The 20,642-nt window shown below is 42.4% G+C and overlaps 1 protein-coding gene across 9 annotated transcripts; it reads right to left on the bottom strand.

Annotated features, from left to right (window-relative positions):
- Positions 1 to 1,064: 1,064 nt before the first annotated feature.
- GAS2L3 (growth arrest specific 2 like 3) lies at positions 1,065 to 19,932 on the bottom strand. 9 transcript variants are annotated; one of them, XM_071800476.1, is made up of 11 exons: positions 19,895 to 19,932; positions 16,833 to 16,959; positions 16,015 to 16,141; positions 15,344 to 15,391; positions 14,232 to 14,400; positions 13,758 to 13,876; positions 12,207 to 12,348; positions 8,197 to 8,260; positions 7,395 to 7,533; positions 6,340 to 6,447; positions 1,065 to 5,624 (listed from the first exon to the last, which is right to left on the bottom strand). In XM_071800476.1, the coding sequence occupies exons 4-11, from the start codon at positions 15,371 to 15,373 to the stop codon at positions 4,245 to 4,247; spliced, it is 2,151 nt and encodes a 716-aa protein (XP_071656577.1). In that variant the 5' UTR covers positions 15,374 to 15,391; positions 16,015 to 16,141; positions 16,833 to 16,959; positions 19,895 to 19,932; the 3' UTR covers positions 1,065 to 4,244. The 9 variants fall into 9 exon arrangements, with proteins under 9 accessions (XP_071656577.1, XP_065696339.1, XP_071656598.1 ...); XM_065840267.2 differs by having other exon boundaries at positions 16,905 to 16,959; positions 19,895 to 19,930; XM_071800497.1 differs by having other exon boundaries at positions 16,898 to 16,959; positions 19,895 to 19,913.
- Between the last annotated feature and the right edge of the window lie 710 nt (positions 19,933 to 20,642).

Below are 20,642 nucleotides of genomic sequence, written 5' to 3'. Positions count from 1 at the left end.
AACATCTTCATCAATGAAGCAGTGGGATCAAGTGCATCCTCAGCAAGTTCATAGATGACATCAAGCTGAGTGGTGCAGTTGACACGCCTGAGGGATCGGATGCCCTCCAAAGGGACCTGGACAAACTCAAGAAGTGGGCCCATGCAAACTTCATGAGGTTCAACAAGGTCAAGTGCAAGGTCCCGTACCTGGGTTGGGGCAATCTTAGGATCAATACAGACTGAGGGATGAAGGGATTGAGAGCAGTCCTGCAGAGAAGGACTTGGGGATAGTGGTGGATGAAAGATTGTATATGACCCAGCAATGTGCACTTGCAGCCCAGAAGGCCAATCGTACCTTGGGCTGCATCAAAAGGAGCGTGGCCAGCAGGTCAAGGGAGGTGATTCTGCTCCTCTGCTCTGGTGAGACCCCACCTGGAGTCCTGTGTCCAGCTCTGGAGCCCTCAGTACAGGAAAGACATGGACTTGTTGAAGAGGGGCCAGAGGAGGCCACAGAAATGATCAGAGGGCTGGAACAGTTCTGCTGTGAGGACAGGCTGAGAGAGTTGGGGTTGTTCAGCCTGGAGAAAGCTCCAGGGAGACCTTATCGCACCTTTTCAGTACTTAAAAGGGTCCTGTAAGAAAGATGGGAACAGACTTTTTAGTAAGGCGTAATCACAACAGGACAAGGGCTAATGTTTTTAAATAAAAGAGGGGAGATTCAGACCAGACATGAGGAAGAAATTTTTACAATGAGGGTGGTAAACCACTGGCATAGGCTGCCCAGAGAGGTGGTAGATTCCTCATCCCTGGAAACATTCCAGGCCAGGCTGGATGGGGCTCTGAGCAACCTGATCTAGTTGAAGATGTCCTTGCTCATTGCAGGGAGCTTAGGCTAGATGACCATCGAAGGTCCCTTCCAACCCAAACTATTCTGTGATTCTATGATTAGAAGCAGCAATTTATGTCTTTATAATAGCCTAAGATGGAAGCTACTATTTATCTGGTGGCAGGGCAAAAACATAAGCATTCTGAAAAACATTCTCCTTCCTTCCCCACAAAAAGATGACAGTAGAAAAGAAAATATCTGTGCATGTAAAACAGGTGCAGTAATATTTATTTTAAATAAGTACTGATACAGAAGGACATTGATAACACAGGGAGAATTCAGTCAGATTCTTACTCCAAGTTATCTTTCCCTCACAAAAAGTAATGCAAGCTCAAGATTAGACTTGCTATTTGGCAATGTAAACATAGCAAAAAGAATATGCATTTCCATTAGGAGGTACTTTGTTACATTTTAATTCTTGGCTCACCTCATGTTACATGACATCCATAGTTAGAATATGACTATAAAGTTGGAGCAATATTCACAGAAGTTGGACCATGCTCAAATATACTATTTTTTGTAATAAAGCCAAACCAAGCCTACTCATGTGTGAGTGAACCATCTTTAGATTACCTGATTAAGGTTTCAACTGTAAAAGGAATTATTTTGCCTTTTCCAGTGCCAGTTCCCCAGCTTACGCTTTTTATTTCATTTTGAACCATAAAATTCAGTCTATTACATGAAATAATGGATCACAAAGATGGAGCCATCCACCTCATTTTCTCTGAACTTACAGTTCAAAAAGGTAGCTGCTGAGATACCATTGTACCAAGAGCCAAGAGTCTCAGTGTTTAAATTACTACTAAAAAACTTGTAAAAGGTTAAAAAAGTGTTGTGGGTTGGTCAGCAGCCAAACATGCACACAGCTGCTCACTCTCTCTCCCCTCCATCCCCAGCAGGACAAGTGAGAGAAGAAGGGCAAAAGCAGAAAAACTCACAGGTTGAGATAAAGGCAGTTTAATAAGTGAAAGGAAGAGGGGAAAATAAACAAACCACTGAGTGATACCAAGGCAATCACTCACTACCTCCCACAGGCAGACTGATGCCCAGACAGTCTGCAAACAACAGCCACCTTGGAAACCAAAGCCTCCCCACACCTTCCTCTTCTACCCCGTTTTTATTAAAGAGCACGATGTCATCTGATCTGAAATAGCCCTTTGGCCAGTTTGGATTGGCTGTCCCAGCTGTGTCCTTCCCAAACTCTTGCTCAGTCCCAGCCTACTTCCTGTGAGGGCAAAGCAGTAAAAAGATAAAAGCCTCGACTCTGTGCAAGCACTGCTCAGCCACAGCAGAAACACTGCTGTGCTATCATCACTGGCTTAGTCACAAATCTGAAACACAGCACCACACAGGATGCTGTGAAGAACGCTAACTCTGTTTCTCCAGACTCAATACAGCTAGAAACCCCCAGAATTCAGCTGTAATCTGCACGAGATATGTCACATCATAGCTCACTAAGTAAAAGCCCCAAATCAAAAGCAAGTAAACTACTGGTAAATGCGTTCAGCATATTGAACAGTTCTAAATTTATCAAACCTGAAAGCAGTCCACTACAATTAACCCTATTCTTAACACTTGCAGTTGTGGCTTTGACCAGTGTATTCATAAAACAAGTAAGCAGTAAGGCATTGCCCAAACATACAACTTCATACATAAGCTTGTGGAGCTAGTGTCCATGTTATAAAAAATGACCTGTTTTCTTCCTACAGTTTGGATATTGTTATTTACTGCTTACTCCCAGCAGGTTGTTAGCAGTATTATACAGTAGATATGCATAAATAGAATAATAAATTAAAAAGCTAACAAGGTGCTCAGAAAGGCAGCTCAATGACTTTGCCACTGCTCAAGAAAATTCGTTATTAGTTTATGATGGTTGCTTACTCTAGTTCCAGAGGAAAAAGAAATTAAATATACAACATCACAAGCTGCAGTTTCCATGCATCTCTTCTCCTGCCCGTAAGTAAATGTCTTGAAAGCAGAGAGCAGAAGTGATGGTCTGTGGAAGTCAGCTAAGTCTCTTCACAGAACCTGAGAGCTCCTCAGTGTTTGTAGAAATAACTGTTCATTATACTCAAAATATCTCAAATAAGGCCCAAAGATCCCCAGAGTAGTGTTTATTCTTCTACCATGAAACTCACTTCTGTTAAGGGTAAAGGTGTTGAGCACCACAGATTTTTAACCCACTGAAAGCCTTCAGGAGTAGAAAGCGTAGACAGTGCCTAGCTTTCTGGCACTTTCAGATGTTTAAAGGCAAATGTAGTCCTTCATTACCTCTTCAGGAAACTACTCCTTACCTCCAGAAAGTAACACAGGAGAGCCAGTAAGAATGTTTCCATAAATAAAAAAAGGCCACTGCAGATTAAGATTGCCCACAAAAATGAACTTGTAGCACTAAAAAGTATTTAGGAGTTCAGTTTTACATGTAAGGCCACTCCTGTAGAACAGTAAGGCTCTGGGGGCGCTTACAGTTCTGTACTGCTGGAGCAGGAGCTGCTTTGAGACTCCATCCAAGGGGAAAGTGTCCACCCACCAACTCAGGCGTTTGTCTTCATGTGGCAAGAGCTTTCTGAGGAAGATTGGGCTCGCTTATAATTAGATTTGAACATGAACTAAGCAAGGTTATCTGCCCAGGGTTTTAAAAGCAGCATTGCTCTCTGAAGAGATCTGTCATGAATTTGAGATGCTAAGGCACAACAAGAGTGAGCAATCAAGGCCATGATTTTCCATGTCCAACTTAACATGAACCAAGACAGCTCCACTTCCAAGTGAACTGACATCACTTTAAGGCATATGGGGGGCACAGTGAACACTGATAACATCAGCTATCAAATCTAAACATTACTAGAGATCTCATTTTCCTAACACATGCAAGAGACCCAAACTTGGGTTCTGGGACACTGGTGAACTTAAAGGTATAGTTTTGTTTGAGGTATTAGAAATTTTACAGCTTGTGCACAGCTCCACTGCTTGCCACAGGCCTCAATGTAGATCTTCCAGAACCATCAGAATCGCTCAGGCTCTGCCTGTGCAGGCTTCACTTCTTTGAAAACAAGCAGTAGCAAAAGCAGCAGCCCCAGCTCCCTTTTCCTCTCTCCCGCCATCCCCGCAGCAGGTCAGGTTAGCAGCACCCAGGGACATTCTCTGTTCCACGGTGACACACAGCATGCAAGCTCACTTCTAAATATATGCAAATAGAAGTTTCTAAACTGCAAAATAAATGCAGTTTTTACTCTAAGTTATGCAGAAAAATGTAGGTTATACCTAATATTTGTGGTAAATGTAGTGTTACTTAACTTCTTTTCCTTGTCTTCAGTGCAGCAGGCACGCGAGGCCCATTTGAACAAAATTTAGACTTCTACAGAAAATAACGAATTAGCTTACTTTCTGGGTTTTTTACTCCCTGTCATAACAAAATAGTTATCATCTTGCCTGCTCTTCGTAAGAGGACCTTTTGATACACCAGACGTTCCCTTGTTACCCACTGTTGCTGATTTTCCCTTAGGGAGAGGCTTCTTGGCTGCTGGGGCCAAGCTTTCCTTTGCTTGCAAGTGTTTGGTGGAAGGCTGAGCTTTTGTGGAAGGCTGCACTGGCTTTCTGGTCAATGCTGCTTTGGCTGAAGTTTGAGGAAGCCGTACAACAGATAAAGGAGTGCGTTCAGGAGGTTTGGATGAAGCGGGTCCAACCTGAGGGGGTTTACTGACATTTGGCTGCTTACTGACAGCTGACACATTTTTGCTTGTAGATACCAGTGTAGGTGATGACTTTGATGCTTTGCTGACTGCAAGGGAAGGTGCAGAGGCTGAGTGTTTTAGGACTGAAGCACCTTTCAGGTTCCTTGCCAGGTCAGAAGCTGTCTGTTGAGCTTTCTGAGGATGCTGAGACCCAGTTCCTGAGGTCTGAATAGCATTTTCAGAAGGAGGTTTTGCAAGGAGCTGCTGAGAACATGCAAACTTGGCAACAGCATGCAGATTTGTAACAGGCGACTGAGCAGCCTTCGGAGCAACTGAATTCGCTTTGGTTTTACTGACAGATACTGGTTTGCATTTAGCAGGGACACGCTTCTGTTTTGAAGCCACTGTTTTGGCTGTCCCAGGCAAGGGAGCTGGCTGGTTTTTTGGGGACAAAAGGGTAGGATGCAGTGCTGGTGCCGGGGAGCCCTCAGGCAGGGCAAACTTCACCTTGGGAGCATCGGGGGACCGAATACGTTTGTGCAATGTTTCAGAGTGAACAAGAGCGGTTCTCATTCCTGCAGATGAAGAACTTTTGCTTACAGGCTGCAAAGGAGCAGAAGCTGGTGAGTTGTGTGCAGGAGACTCCAGTTTCTTTGAGGTGCCAGCTAATGGTTTGAAACGAGACTGCACTCCTGTCGCTGAAGACCCATGTAACTTGGACCTAACTGTTAATGACTTGGCTGCAGAGGATGGGGGCACTCTTGGTGATGCCAGAGCAGGGGACTGAGGACGTTTAGGTAGAGCCTTCTTGGCACTAGCCCCAAGAGCTGAAACAGGAGTAGAGGGTTTTGATGGCTGCTTTTGAAACATATTGACAGCTGACATGGGATTCATAACAGGTGGCTCCTGGATTCTAGCTGACGAGCTGGGGACACTGTCACTGGTGACCCCTTTTTGAAATGCCAGGATTTTTTGTTCCAGAGTTGCAAACTGAAGCACTCGGCATGGATCATATTTAAGCAGAAAACCTTGAAGAGTGTCCCAGCCTCCACCAACACGTACCATCACATGCTTGCCATGTAGCATCTGAGAATGGAGGAAGAAGAGGGGTGGGAGCAGACGAACAAGATAAATTTCTATCTTGTTTTATGCCACATTATGTCCTCATGTTATACTAACATTTATTGAAACTGACTAAAAATAGGAGCTCCTTTCTTACACATTTTTTTGAAAAGGGAAATTATGTGATAAATAAAGTTTATGCTTCCCAATTCTTTATTAGATAGTTTCTCCTGCAGAGGCAGTCATTATATGTTGGGAAATCATGAAAGTATATATACAGAAGACATTTTAACCATTCTGTCATTATCTTTATTTTGTATACAGTTTTGGATACAGATTGAGTTTACATTATGGATGTCCTCATAACACAAACTCTTATGCCTGCTGAATAGAGTACTCAACTATCCTGCAAATTATAAACCCCAAGTGTCCAGATTTTGAACAAGCAACATTCTCAGGATGTTCCACAGCATTATTTTTATTTATATTGCAAGTTGTTACTGAAATTTTAGAAACGCCACAGGAAAGTATTAACTTACTTAGTTTAGTGTGGTTGTAAAATCAGTGGTTGTAAGACCTAAGTAGCTATATCTACTTTGAATAGGTGATTGGATGACCTAGTGTTCCAGACTAAATCATTCTGTAATTCTAAAACAATACCGTTAAAATGAGCTAGTCTGCTTAAAAGCATTTCTCTTCCCATTATGAATATAAATTGGAATTCTGAGAAACTACTTACTCGTATGAAGAGTATTTTATCTCCCAGTCTATAACGTCCCTCCGATAAGTATTCAATTGAAAATCGATGGGAACAACTGCAAGGAGGATCTTCTGCTATGTGTTTAACCTAGTTATTAACATTGAAAGTATTTGTTAGTATTTTGACAAAAGCATGTCTTTAGCAGTTTACTGAGATATTTAATACAATAAAATATACTGATATCTTTATCCCATAATATAAGAAAATACTAGAATTCTATTGCCTCACAAGAAAATCTCAGCTATGTAGAGCTTCAAAACCTAGAATAAAAGATTAAAAGAAAGAACAAACTGTATGTACAAATATTTCAAGTTGTTCCAATCCAGTTTTCATGATTCCTTCAATTTGAAGTTATTTCTACTTTTGGTTTTAAGATTTGCCCATAACACTATGCATAGTAGCATCAATTCTAACCATGACCTTGTGAAGCAGAAGTTTTACATTACAACACAGAGGACCTTTAAAATACATTAATTTTAAAGCCTCAACATGTGTTTTTCAACAAAATAGGAAAGTTGTTCATCATTCCTTTTGGATCAATTCACAAGATGTACAAACAATTTCCTTTTCTGCGTACATAATCATTTCCAATTGGTACAGCCACACAGGTTTTATTTCAAGTCTTTTTCAAAAGAGTTTCGTCAAAGTCTACCTTAACTTTTGATGAAGTTTTATGAAAACAGGAAATTGAAGAGAAGTGTATGTTACAGTCACAGAATATTGACACACCAGCTAAATTGAATGAGAAGATTTCTTTTACGCAAATGAAAGCAATGAACGGGGGGGAGAGGTGTGGAAATCAATGCAAATTATACGCACTGAGGCATTAACTCAAAACCACGTAGGACAGCATTTTGCTTACATTATTAAAAAAAAAAAAAAAAGTTGTTCAAAACAGGTGCATACCCTGTTTTCTATTTAAGGAGGCTCAAAAATAGAAGAATAAGAACAGACTATGCTTACTGAGCCAGATTATACAAGTACTAAACTTACAGTTTGATTTAAAGCCTATATCACAATAAATAAGTACTTACTGCCTCATGTAGCTCCCCATGTTGACAACATGACTTTGCTGTGCTAACAGGTGATGGTGGTCCAGAGGTCATCAGCAGTGTTTCTTCTAGCTCAATTTCTTCCTCTAGTTTTACCAGTACAGGAGGTTCAACTCCATACCTAAACACAAACGTAAAGAGTTTAATTGCTAAAGAAAACAAAAAGAAACTGATAACAAACATGCAAAATTCTGAGTAGCTTGACTGACAGGGAACAGCACTACATCAGTCAGAGGAATAACTGCCTTGATAATGCAAAGAGAAGGAACAATTTGAATTTCTAGTAGATGTTCTTCCAAATGTAGTCTTGGAGCTACCAGAGAAGGCAGTAAAAATACCGTCAAAGCTACATAATTTAGGTCACACCCAATTTAGATAAACTATCTTAAAGCTTCCAACTCTGCACCAGAAATAAATTAGAAATCTAAATTTAGAGAATGATAAAGAGATATCTTCCAAAAAGCTTAAAAATAAAGACCTTAAAACTGTATTTAACGTTCAGTGAGTTCTTCCAAGATACCTATATGCTGAATGAAGTATTTAAATACACAGCTATAAAAAACATATGGATTAGCACTTCTCCGTGAAAATAATTGGATAAATATTTGAAGAACAACTCATATTGTACGGTGGTCCTAGAAAAAGCTACTCATTACTTTCTGCACAGAATTAACATCTACAGCATTGCACATTATGATCACAGATTGTCTTAACTTTGTCTTAGCTTTTACTTAATACAATATGTTCTTCGCTTTCTTGCTAAGAGTGTGTATGGATCACATACCTGGATACGATGCGTCCAATTTCCAACAAACAAAGATACACTTGTCTTGGATCCTTGTGCAAAACTAAAAGGGAAGAGATTAAAAGGGACTTACAGTTCATTTTTACTGTGGGGAGGCCTTGCCATTAGGTACAGAGTAGGGAAGATAAGGAATAGATGACTATAACTTCATCATCACTCTACCCAGAGGCAAACTACATTATCATGGATAAAGCACTATATACTTTCCAACTCTAATTGTCTACTCCATAAAGTGTTTTAAGCCATCCTGGCATGTCTGAAATCGACCTCTTCTCCACTTCCTAAGAGAAATACACTTCATTAGATTTTATGCTGTTCTTTCATGATGTGAACTGGAAAGAAAGAGATCCGAGAGCTTTCCTTTCCCTATCCCCAAATATAGCAGTCTTAAAGACAAAAAGCATTCAACAACTGCAAATAGGAAAATATGCTCCATCTGTTCATGCTTGTGCATACAGACACAAATAGGCACACACACTCTATAGGTGAACAACCATAGGAGAAGACACTGCAAGGGATCCAGCTGATAAGCAGGTGGCTCTGCAGCCAGTCAGCCTAAGTGGTTTAAATCCTTGGCTGTGAAACAATAACCCACAGAATCACAGAATGGTTGGGGCTGGAAGGGACCTCTGGAGATCATCTAGTCCAACCCACCTGCTAAAGCAGGTTCACCTAGAGTAGATTGCACAGGAATGTGTCCAGGCAGGTTTTGAATGTCTCCAGAGGAGACTCCACAACCTCTCTGGGCAGCCTGTTCCAGTGCTCTGGAACCCTCAGAGTAAACAAGTTTCTCCTCATATTCAGATGGAACCTTCTATGCTTCAGCCTGTGCCCATTGCCCCCCATCCTATCATTGGGTGATTGTTACCATTTCAGTAAGCAACAAATCATTTTTCTTCCCACTTTAAAAGTTCTGGGTGCCAGGAGGGTCCAACCACCTGGCCTCTTCACCCAGTTGCACTAGCAGATGCCACTTTGCCAGCGGCAGCTCCCCTGCCTCACACTATAGCCTCATTTCACCCCTCCCCATCAGCCCCCACCTCCTGCCCCATCCACCCAAACGTTTTCTTCAGAATTTGGTATATTTGTGAGGCTCTATCTGATAAAGAGGGTCAAAACTCGACTGTAAAAAGGAAGCGAGAATGACATTGGTTTAAGAAGCAAACACTCAGATGCAAACACCAGACACTGGCTGTGATCACAGAAAAGATGCAACACTATTTTGGATATGTGAGAGGCACCAAGTTTTGCACTGCTCAGTTCAGAGTAGCCCTGACAGCTGCCTTCACTTGGCTACACAGACACTAAATCATAATCAGGAGAGCTGAAGAATGAGATGGAAGAGTGGAATGATAGCCAAATGGTGTGTAGGTGACCATGGCAGTTCTGGGTTTTCTTAACAACTTTGACATTAAAACATTCAATTACTTTTACTGCTGCACTGAAGAATAGAGGAGGCAAAAGAAAAGCAATGTCTGTTTTGGTTTCTTGCAACTTTCAACTCAGGTGTGCAAGAAAAAGGAAAAAGAAACCAGGGCCACAAACAGAGAAGGAAAATAGTTAAAAAACTTTACACACAAGTAACTACTTCCTCCCTTGCCCCCATTTAAGCCTCAAAATTGAGATGCTTTCAACACATTCTAAGAACATAGTTGTATGAATGATCTAGAAAACAAGCCATCTCTGTGCTTTCTTAGCCAGCTAGATATACTGCCTAATAACTCAGAAACCAAAGGCCAAGAGAAAGGTCACTCAGCTCTCCTCCACCCACACAGCACCATTCGTTTCCCCACCACCAACTGTAAGAAATGTGAAAAGTCGTAGATACAATTTTCATATGGTGTAACATTTATATGAACAACTCGGACTTTCTTCACACTGCGCAGTAAAAATATTCAGTGGAAACTGGAATTCACTCTGAAGAGAAGTCTAATGAGCCAGCTCTATATTCACAGATGAAATCTAACATCTTTCTGATGTTCAATTTGATATTTAAAATCACTTTGTTTTACATAAGATTGAAGTGTTTCCTAAAGTATGAACTGAGTATGAAGTCAGATGTCCTTGTTTACATCACCTACTCCAGTTTGTAAGACTACTTTTTAAAAGATCTGATTATGACAGGTAAATCTAGAAAAGAAAGTTGGCACAGCCATACTCTAGAAGGTACTAGAGGTTATTTAGGTTTTTTTGTTGTTGTTGTGGTTTTTTTGTTGTTGTTTTTTGTTTTGTTTTGTTTTTCCCCATAAGTGGTTTTGTCAGCCATAATAGGAGCGGCATAATTTGACTGAATCCAGAAGAGAAAAGTCCCTAGCAGAGATCAAGACATTTGGCTTGATGTCAGAGGGCATCCCATAATGGCTGCTCTCGCTTTCTGCTGTCTCAGGACCACTCAATTTATTTCCTTCACAGCCATCTACACTTTGCAGCAATCATCACTATACGTATCTGATGGGAAAAGGACAATTGCCGAATTGTCTTTCCCTGATTTCATCCATAAAGAATGGCTTGAAGGTTTGATGAAAAACATCAGTGGAAAGAATGTTCCATCGAGGAGGCTGCAACTCTCCTCATTTCAACTGCCAAAAAGGCTCATAGAAGATATTTATGCCGCAAAGCAGGCTCGTGTCAAGAGTTATAATCAGACTTCAAAACACTTTTTGGCTATGAGTGAAAGCCACAGCATTAGGAAATCCTGTCTGCTTATCTCAGGGAGGCGAAACAGGTTCTAGTTACCCATCCACTTACAGGTACTAAGATGTTTAAGCAATGCGATTCATACAAGTTGTACTGAAAAAAATATTAAAGCTGATTTTCTTACAGCTCATTTCTCCTACTCATCTGTATTTCATGGCACCGAAAAAGATGCACTCCTTAGTTAAATCAGAAAGAGACAGATGCAAATGAAGATATTCTCTCAGCTATTTAAAATGACTTATCCAGTAGAGAAGGCATGGGCAGCCCAGTTAGCATGGCGGAGAGCTTAAAAGAAAAGCAGTTAATGAAAACAGTGCCTTCCATTTAAATAGCATTAAATGGCACAAAGACTTCAAGAAAATGTAGTAAATATAGTAACAAATTCATTTGATTACTGGAAACAAAGCTACTTTGCAATTTTTTGCTATTCAGCTTGACAGGCAGATATTTTGCCTTTTTGGAAAACAAACCAACAAGTAAACAAACAGTATTTGACTTGCCACAGAAAGGTTTGTATTAATTAATTTTAACTGACATAATAGCTGGTAGAAGAGCATTGCATTATTTACCATGTGATGAAAGCACAGTTCCTCTTAATTAAGAGTCAAAAAAACTGTATTCCATCTGGAAGTATCAGACTAGAATCTGTTTGTCATAAGGGACAGGCTGTGTACTGGGGCAGGCATACACACAGTTGGCAATACTTATTTTCATAACTATCTTATTAAATAGGAAAATACAAATGGTTTAGAGACATGTCAAGCAGGTCCTGAAGTAAATGTTAATTACCAACAGACTGTTGTCACTTCAGGCACAACGCCCTGATGGAGTTACCAAATTAAGCAGTCAGGAATGTATTATTCTGAGGGCTTTCTGCAACAAGAATGAGCTTTAATACCAAATAAATGATCTTATTGTGAGTTGACTGCATGGCCCTGTCATCTTCCCACACAGGGAAAGTGAAATCAGACTTTTCTCCTCAGTTTCTCAGTGAGCATTTTTACTGAAGGAAAACATGCAAGCTTGCTGCACAGCTGTTAATGCCCCCTTCATCCCACACAGTAACTTTTAGTAGTTTGGAAAAGCATCGTGCAAGTTAGGGCAGTTACAGAACTGATTTTTTCAAGGCTTTTACTTGAACATTGCCTTAAAATAAATAAAAGCATTAATAGCTTGCACAAGACAGGCACAGTCATGACAAAGGCTTCAGAAGACTATACACAAGACATCTCTCTGACCAGGCAGTTATCCACATACAGATCAAAGCAAATCTTACAAAAAGGTAGATTTACCTAAACCTTCAGATTCAAAGAGATAAGTCTCATCAACTCCAATGGCCCTACACCAGTTAAGAAAGTTGGCTGTATTATCTCTGGCAAAAAAAGATCCTGATGGAGCATCCTTCTTACATGGAACTTTTCTCATAGGAAAATTCTGGCAAAGGAAGAAAACAGAAAGTACATTGTGCACATCAACATTGCCAACAGATTTCAAAGCATATTTGCAAAGTAAAATAAACCCTAAATTCAGAGTAACTATTTTGTGTTCAACCCACCACATATTCTATTAAAAAAGCTATGCTAATGTAGAAGGCATTCCTCTTTATCATTGTGAACCGTCACTGAATTAAAGATCCTTTGCTCTGCAGCCTCTCCCAAAGCTGCCCATGCAGTTGCTTTCCCATTTCCCCACATGTTGGGGTAGAATCATCCTGGTGGTTTCACAGGTGTGAATAATTATTCCCCTTCCCCAAGCTCTGTTCACAGCAGCAAAATGAGCACAGCTAGAGAACATACTTAGGTACCAGATCTCAACATTTTAGAGCCTGGTCTAGAAAGTGGAGGGAACCAGAGGGAAGCAAGGGGCTTTTTCCTTCAAGGTAATTCGGTGCTTGTTTTTAAATTGGTATCTTCAAAACTAAAAAAGCAGTTCAAAGATACACAAGTTGTGCATCTTGTCCTCCCTAAAAATACCCTCAGGATTTGCAGCATTCACATGGGTCTTGTATAATTACCGTTAGGCATCCTAAGACTGCTGTCTTGTACCCCTCAATTAATAGCAATTCTAATATTAGTAATTATATTACTTACTAGTAAATATCCATTATTTAAAACTATTGTTTTACTAGATAAAACAGTAAAAGTTGAACACACAAAAAATGGTCTGGATATGGTGAAAGAGTTCCTCTTGCCCCCACAGCAAACACTGCCCATCAGGGCACATTAGCTGGTGACCTACTGCGACAAATCCAAGCATTGCTGTAGCTATACGTGGTACCTGTACACTGAACATATGCTACCTGCACCAGTGTTACATGGTTTTATACTCCAAAGTGACAGATCAGTATTTTTCACTGTATGAACACAGACTGGAAGTTGCTTGAGATTCATCTTTCAACTCAGCTTTGGTTCCTAACAAAAACACTGAAGCCCATCTCCAGGTACATCTCAGTTTGGATATTTTTGTGGCTGACCAATATACTAGAGTTTGGCCACCAGTTTCTGGTATAAAACGTGCCACCAAGTGCCAACGAATATCTTGTTACCAACCCGCACTGATGTCAATGGAACAAACTCCAGACTTGGATCTTCCTCTGGCAAGACCTCTACTGAAATCAAACTACAAAACTAGTAAGAACCTTAGGATTTGATTAACAAAGCAAATAAGTAATTTGCTGCACAAGGCCAGTTTATTCATCTCTAAAACCACACTGTTGTTCATCAGTCTTTGGCTATGGAGCACCCAGAACACTACTTACAGAAGCCTCACTCACCTGCTTTCCTTTTACCACTACTTAGAATTAAAGAGTTTTTATATGTTTTAAGAATCATAATATGACTCACCCTTAAATTACTGGAGCTACAACATTTTTTAATTGTGTTTTGAAGAACACCAACCAATTGGCAGAGTAGTACCCCATTATCAAGTTCTTCTAGTAGTTGTTCTGCTTTGACTTCCATTCCTAAAAGAAAACAAGGTCAATATTAGAGTTACTCCACAGAAGGTAAAGAAGTTTCATATGAGCTTGGAGGCAATTCAAATAGCATTCCAGTGAAAAAGACTGAAAAGTAGTAGAAATATGTAAGTAAACTAAAATCAAATATCCACCTAATTAGATTTTAATTAGACTAACAAGATTCAGAAATATAAATTAGAACAATTAATCATCCTACCTCTAAAAGGTAGGATGATTTTAACATAATTCTTCTCACCATTCAGGCTCAAATACACTAGATCTCATTAGTACTATAGACATTGACTGGAATACTGGAAAGCGTTTTGAAATTTATTAGGCAGTAATTTATTTATAGCCTCACCCAGCAAGCCAGACAGCCAGATTGACAGGTCTTCTTGCATAGGCACCAAAGTTGCTTCATGCCGCACAGATATCCATTGGTCATACAGGCACACATCTGCCAAACCTGGCCCATGTCTGGGGGTCAGAGGACTTCGGGGACTCAAGGGAAGGTCATCTCCAAACCACACCTGCAGTAGATTGTAGTAAGCTGAAGAGGGTGGGATCTCATATTTGCAATCAGATGATGAAAAATTGCAGTTCTGAATTATGCTAAAGATCTATTATTGAAAGAATAATTGTTCATTCCCCTTCGGACAGATGCACCAAACCAACATGACAGTAATCACAAACGGTGCAGCTCTCATTAGTAACTCCTGTATCAAAAGTACTACTACATTCATTATCTTGAATTTAAAATTACATACTTTCTTGAATACTAAATAAAGAAAACATGCATTAAATTGGTGGCATTTTTTCCCTCAGCATATTTTAATTATTAAAATCTGCAGTTTATCGTGTAATTTACTACAGCTTTCCAATTTCTCCGATCAAACTTTTCAGAGGCATTGTGTGTTTAAATTATTAAAATGCTGATGTTAAAAGAGGAAACATATTCCCATGCAAGGACATAATACACTTATTGAACATGAATCCTTAGGATTTCTCTAAAGGATTGAATATTCTCAAGCTGAGAGGTACCTTTACATTTCAAGGAAAGGACCACACTGAAATTTCATGTACAGAATTCTCAAAGACAGAGTTCTTCTGGTATTCTTAACTTCAGTTCAGTGTGTGTATAAAATATATTTATTTATATTTAAGTGATTAACTAGAATATAGGGGTTTTAAAAACACTTATTAATCATTAAGCAAGTTTTTAAACAATCTCAGACTTTGGCTTCAAAACCTTCTTACATAACAGCACTTAGGAAGAGAAAGGATCACCCATCTGATAGAACACTGGGTTATCTATCTTGTCATATTGCTCCATTTGTAAAATGAGAAAATTACTACTTATTTTAAAGAAAACAGAGACAACTCTGGAGATTCTAGCATTTCATCTGCTTCAGGGTAGAACTTTGAATTAAAGAAGGTATTATACAGAATTCAAACATTACAAAAGGCATTTACCTGAACTGCATTCTGCATGGTCATCTGCATTTACGTTAGTTTCTCCCCCTGGGGAAAGAGAAGAGAATTGTTAATACATTCCCTCCTGGTTTCATGAAAATCCCAAGAAAAACCCACCAGTCAGTGCTGTTTTGGCAAAACACAAGCGAGTCTAATCAGGAATGGAGTCGGGGCGGGAGGAAGAGGGAAGTATCTCAGCAGCTAAAATTTTGATCCAGTATTCAGCTTCAGTTCTCTGCCTGTGAGTGAAGCACCAACTTCAAAATGTACCTGTTTGTGTCTTGGTACCAGTTAAGAGCAACTTTCTTGCCCTATTAATAGCTGCAATAAAACTTCATCTTACTGGTTAGGCTGGAAACCAGATTGCAGACACAGACAATATTAACTCATCTGTTTTCCTTTAAAAATGAGAAACTCCCCTCTCCTGTCGCAGATGTTTGAGCTTTATACATAGACAGTATTCTTCTCTCCTCCATCTGGCGCACAACCTCACCTTCCTGTGACAAAAGGCTGAATACCCCATCATAGAAGACACAATTCTCTTAAGAATTCTCCCCCTTCCTCTTACCCAGAAAGCAGAACAGTGCTGTTTCCTTCTCATTTTTCCCTCCCACTGCCTTGAACCTCACATGCTACATAGGACCACATGTCAGGCATTTCAAACAACTTACCTCTACAAGCAGCGAACAAGCAACCCGTTTGTTTTCAGACTGAAGCCACTTCCTTGCATCAGGACCGCCAGCACTTCTCAAGCTTTATCAGAGATACTTCAGCTGATATTTTTCCCCCTACTTTTATCTTTAGGGAAGAGATTAGAAAAAAAAAAAAAAAAGGAGAGACATCCTCTCCTTGATGTCATTTTTCCTTCTATGAATGAACAAGGGAAGGGCAGTGTATATACCAAGCATTACTAATGAGCATGTTATGCTTCCCACAGCTTTGTCCAGGGGAATACATTTTCCTTTAGCATAAGAAAGCTATTGTCCCAAGAGAGTTGCAGTGAGAGGCTTCATTGATTGAAAAAAATAAATAAAACAACAGCAGAACAGCCAGTAACGAGGTTGGTCTCATTAAAGTAAGGAGCTCCATATAGGCTAACAAGAGCTCCAGCATGCTAACTGCCAAGGGAAAACAAAAGGCAGCCTAATTCACAAGGAGCACTCAAAACATGAACAAAGCAAAATATTCACACAACAGCTATCACAAGAATGCTCAGCATCTGCACTTTTGTGGCATGCCTAACAAAAACTAGTCTAAAAAAAAACAACAAAAAAAAAGAGATTGAGGAAAACTGTTGCACTTGAACTTCGAGGGCCTGTTCTTCTAAAACAAGTTATTTTGTAAGCCCATATGGCAAAGGGTGCTCTAGAAAGTCAGAAGGCTTCACTTATTATCCAGGCATCTGAATAACACTTAAAAAAAATCCCTCTGATGATACAGGCAACCCTGCATGAATTTTGAGTTGAAAAATTAATATAGTAAAAATTACCCATTTTCAGATCCCAGTCAGCGTAGCTCTGAGATTGCAGAGAATACAGATTAACGTAGTCTTACCACTTACAGGGAGAGGCATGTGATGAGAAGACCCAGAAGTCTGCCACCTTCAAGTAGTCAGCCTGCAAAGGTGCAGAAGGTGCTGTGGTGAGGCAAATATTGCAGTACCAGGTAGAGTCATAACCAAATCTGGCTTCTAAAACCAGTTGGGTTCCCTGGATCAAAAAGCTGTACATAATGAATGAAGCAAGTATTTGATATTGAATGCAGGCAGCTCCAACTAGAACTGTATCAGTTTCTACGCATGCCAGTATTATCAACTTAACCTTCATTCAACAGGCATTTGGTGTTCAGGGATCACATTTGTGAAAGAAAAGACCCCAGAATGAAAATGCACTGTATCACGTCCCACACACAGATAGCTTCAGGACATGCCATTCCCATCTCCAGACCAGATGATACCCCCAAGGTCCCTGGAAGGACCCTCTACCTGCTTCACTCCTTAAAACAGTGGAAGTGCCAGAAACTTGAAAGAGCTTTCCAGCCAGCAGGGCAACCAGCCCACTTCCAAGCTCAGCAAATGCAGAAGTCCTTCACCGCCAGCACCAGTCTCAGAAAACACCTCATTCCTGATGGCACTTCTGCTGCCAACAGGCTCTGTGGGATGGGAGGAGAGGACAAACGCCGCCCAGTAGCATATTACAGCTGGATCAATACAGTGACACTGATTTATTGTGAGACGGGTGGTCAGCCCCAAATTATGTATTTGGGAAGGCAGAGCTGCCTTCTGATGGCTGACTGCCAAACCTCCAATAAAGGATCAACATTAGGAAAGAGAGATGAGAAAAATGTACCTGTCTACTGACATGTGGCATAGGGACAGGCATTTGTCAGGAAAGTGGTTGCAGACACACCCCAGACATGACCCGCACAGGACAGCCTTGCAAGACCATAGCCTACTTTTCAAGGAGATGCCTGCCACTTTGCCTCTAGGCAATCTGAGAAACAGCAAAGTCAGCAAATACTTTAGCACTTTACGCAAATACTTCAAGGTGCTAAATACATGCTCTTAGATGCTATACATGATAGCCTGCTTAGTATCAGTTGTATCAGGTTTTATAGATCATTCACTGGGGCCCAAATAGCAAGACATACTACACTAATTACAAGCCATTCTATAGCACAAGATGGATTGAGTCCAAGTCCCACTTTACTTGACTGCACAGTTTACAAAGAAACAACACGAAAAATAAATCTGCAACTCCACAGATACCTAAAACACAGATGAAGCAGCCACTGACCTAGCTTAAGTGGAACCTAAAGGGATTCACAGACTCATTAAAAAGTCTTATGTTCACAGACTCATTAAAAAACCTTTGGGTAAAAACACTTTTACATCCTCACCCTATATTTAAGATATATAACACGTCATCTTCCATTCCATCAACAGCCGAAGGCAGTCACAACAGCCTAACCCAGAGCAGCTGGAAACTGTAGATTAGTCTTGACAGTACCTACTGAAACCCACAGTTTAAAACACTCTGAAATGAAAGAAGCTGTCAAGTCGGTATCTGTTGAAACGTAACCAACATTTTTTTTGGTACACATATCCTAACATGCAAAAGAAAAGAGGTAGGTACAACAATAGACATCCATGGAGTGCTACTATTTCCATCACTACAGCAATTACAGTTCCCTTTTGTTGCGTTACTGAGTCAGCAGGAGCTCTGCTTCCCTGGGGAAGCCTCAAAGGCACCAAAGAGAAAGAACCAGACTAGTCAGTCTGAGGTGAAGGGCTTTAAGGTGACAAACAACTCCTTACATTAAGGCATGCTGACTGCCCTCCTCAGGGACCGCCTTTCCGCACCTTTTGGTGACAGCACACACAGCACATGGCAGCGAGGCTGCTCTCCCGTTCCAAAGGGCAGTGAAGCCCCTGGATTCACCTGTCAGGGCAGAGAAACCCACCTGAAATTAGGGAGGACCACTGCATCTCAACAGCTGGCATCTCCGCAGAAGACATGCAGACAGTTTCTTTGCCACAAGAGCATCCAGTCTGGGGAGAGGCTGGGTGCTCCTGTCAACTCGCTCAACTTCACAAGCTCTTCTCCCTCCCGTTTCCACCCCATGCTTCTTCCAGCAAACCGACACTGAGGGGAGCATCATTTGATGTCCACGCAGCAGGCTGCAGGGCTGGCCATAGTCAGGAGGCATTTATTATGACTTAAATATAAAATCCTGTCTCACTATGGAAGATTCACCCAGTACATTTAGAATTACAAACACATAGGCCAGCTGCGTCTTATAGGTCCTAAAGGTATACATGTACTTTTGCCCATGTCTTGATCTGATAACTATGCCAAAGGTGATACACAGCATCTCTGGAATACAGCCAGCTTTTGGGCAAAGAAAGGAGCCAGACATTCTTCAGCTTACTAAGCAATATGAATGAGTATTTCAGCCAAGAGCACCAGGGCAAATTTCCTACAAAAACAGCTCTGCATCCTCAAACGCTACGTGAGGCACGGGAGAGACTGGTTTGAAGGGTGTTACGCAAAACCCCTCCCCTCTCCCTTCCCCAGGGTAAGTTTCGCGGCACTTCAACTATGTCAGAGAAGCGAACTCGGCCGGACGGGAGCTGCTGCTCCTGGCAGGGTGACCGAGCCCATCCCGGTGACAGCCTTAGCCCAGTACTGGGGTCTGTCCCCGCCGCACTGGTCTCCTCGGGACCTGTGATGCTCAGCACGTTTTCAGCGCTGCCCCTACAGACAGGCGTAACCGACCGAGTGTTACCGCTTCGGAGCTGCGCGCCGCAAGCACCGCCGCAAGCGGGACCCCGCAGCAGCACGCCGGTACCCACGCGGCACTGAGACCGGACCTGCCACCGATAAGACCCTCCACACCTTATCTGCGGGCCGGGTCCGGAGTATCGCCACCCCCCGGCCACGCCCCGGTGCGGAGGGAGCTGCTGCTGCCTCCGCGCTGCTGCTGCTGCTGCCGCCGTCCTCCGCACCCGTCCCGTTGCCACCGCCCCGCAGCCCCCGCCGCGCCACTCACCGGCAGCTACGGTCGCCCCGCCGCGCCGCGCTCCCCCCGCCCCGAGCACCAGCGCGCCCCCGCCCGCCCCGCGCCGGCCGCTCCGTTCGAAAGGGCCAATCAGCGCCCGCGGGGCGGGGCCGTGTCCACAGCACCTGGCCCGAGCCCGCGGCACTGCCCAGCGCTGAGCCCCGGGGCGGCTCCAGGCACCCGCCGCGGCCCCGCCCGGCTCTCCGCTGTGCCCAGTTTACCAGGCGGCAGCCCGGAGGGTTCCGGCCGTCCCCGGGGACGTGGCCTTTGAGTCGGTGCAGGGCGCTGGGAGCAGGGACCCTGCCAGGCCTCCCCGCCGGCCGGGTCAGGGCTCAATGTGGGACCCGCTGCTCGCTCGGGCGCTGCGGCAGATAGTGCTCCCGCCCCCAGGTCGCTTGGGCTGTCATGAGAACGGCGGCCTCAGCGCCCCCACCTCCGCAGTTCTGCTTCTCGGGACAGCGGTGGCGGGTTTGGCCCTCGGCGGTGGGGGCCGGGTCCTGGCTGCACGGCAGGCGGGGAAGTGCCGGCCCGAGGAGGCGCTTACACACACAGGCGCCTTTTTCACAGCATCACAGAATTGTCTGGCGTTGGAAGGGACCTCTGGAGATCATCTAGTCCAGGGGTGTCAAACTCATTTTCACTGGGGACCAAGTCAGCCTCACGGTTCCCTCCAAAAGGCCGAATGTAATTTTAGGACGGTATAAATGTAACTACTCCTATATGCAGTCCTAAAATAGTC

The sequence above is a fragment of the Patagioenas fasciata genome, chromosome 1 (genome assembly GCF_037038585.1).
Source record: "Patagioenas fasciata isolate bPatFas1 chromosome 1, bPatFas1.hap1, whole genome shotgun sequence".
Taxonomy (NCBI): Eukaryota; Metazoa; Chordata; class Aves; order Columbiformes; family Columbidae; genus Patagioenas; species Patagioenas fasciata.
Note: the sequence above shows the minus strand (reverse complement) of the source record. Positions and strands in the feature narration are given on the sequence as shown.

Coding starts and splice junctions, on each gene's coding strand:
- GAS2L3 (XM_071800476.1), bottom strand. CDS start 15,373: ATGCAGATGACCATGCAGAATGCAGTTCAG. Junction 8,261..12,206: donor CTTTGAATCTGAAGGTTTAG/GTAAATCTACCT, acceptor CTTCCCTTTTAG/TTTTGCACAAGGATCCAAGA. Junction 7,534..8,196: donor ATTGGACGCATCGTATCCAG/GTATGTGATCCA, acceptor GTTTGTGTTTAG/GTATGGAGTTGAACCTCCTG.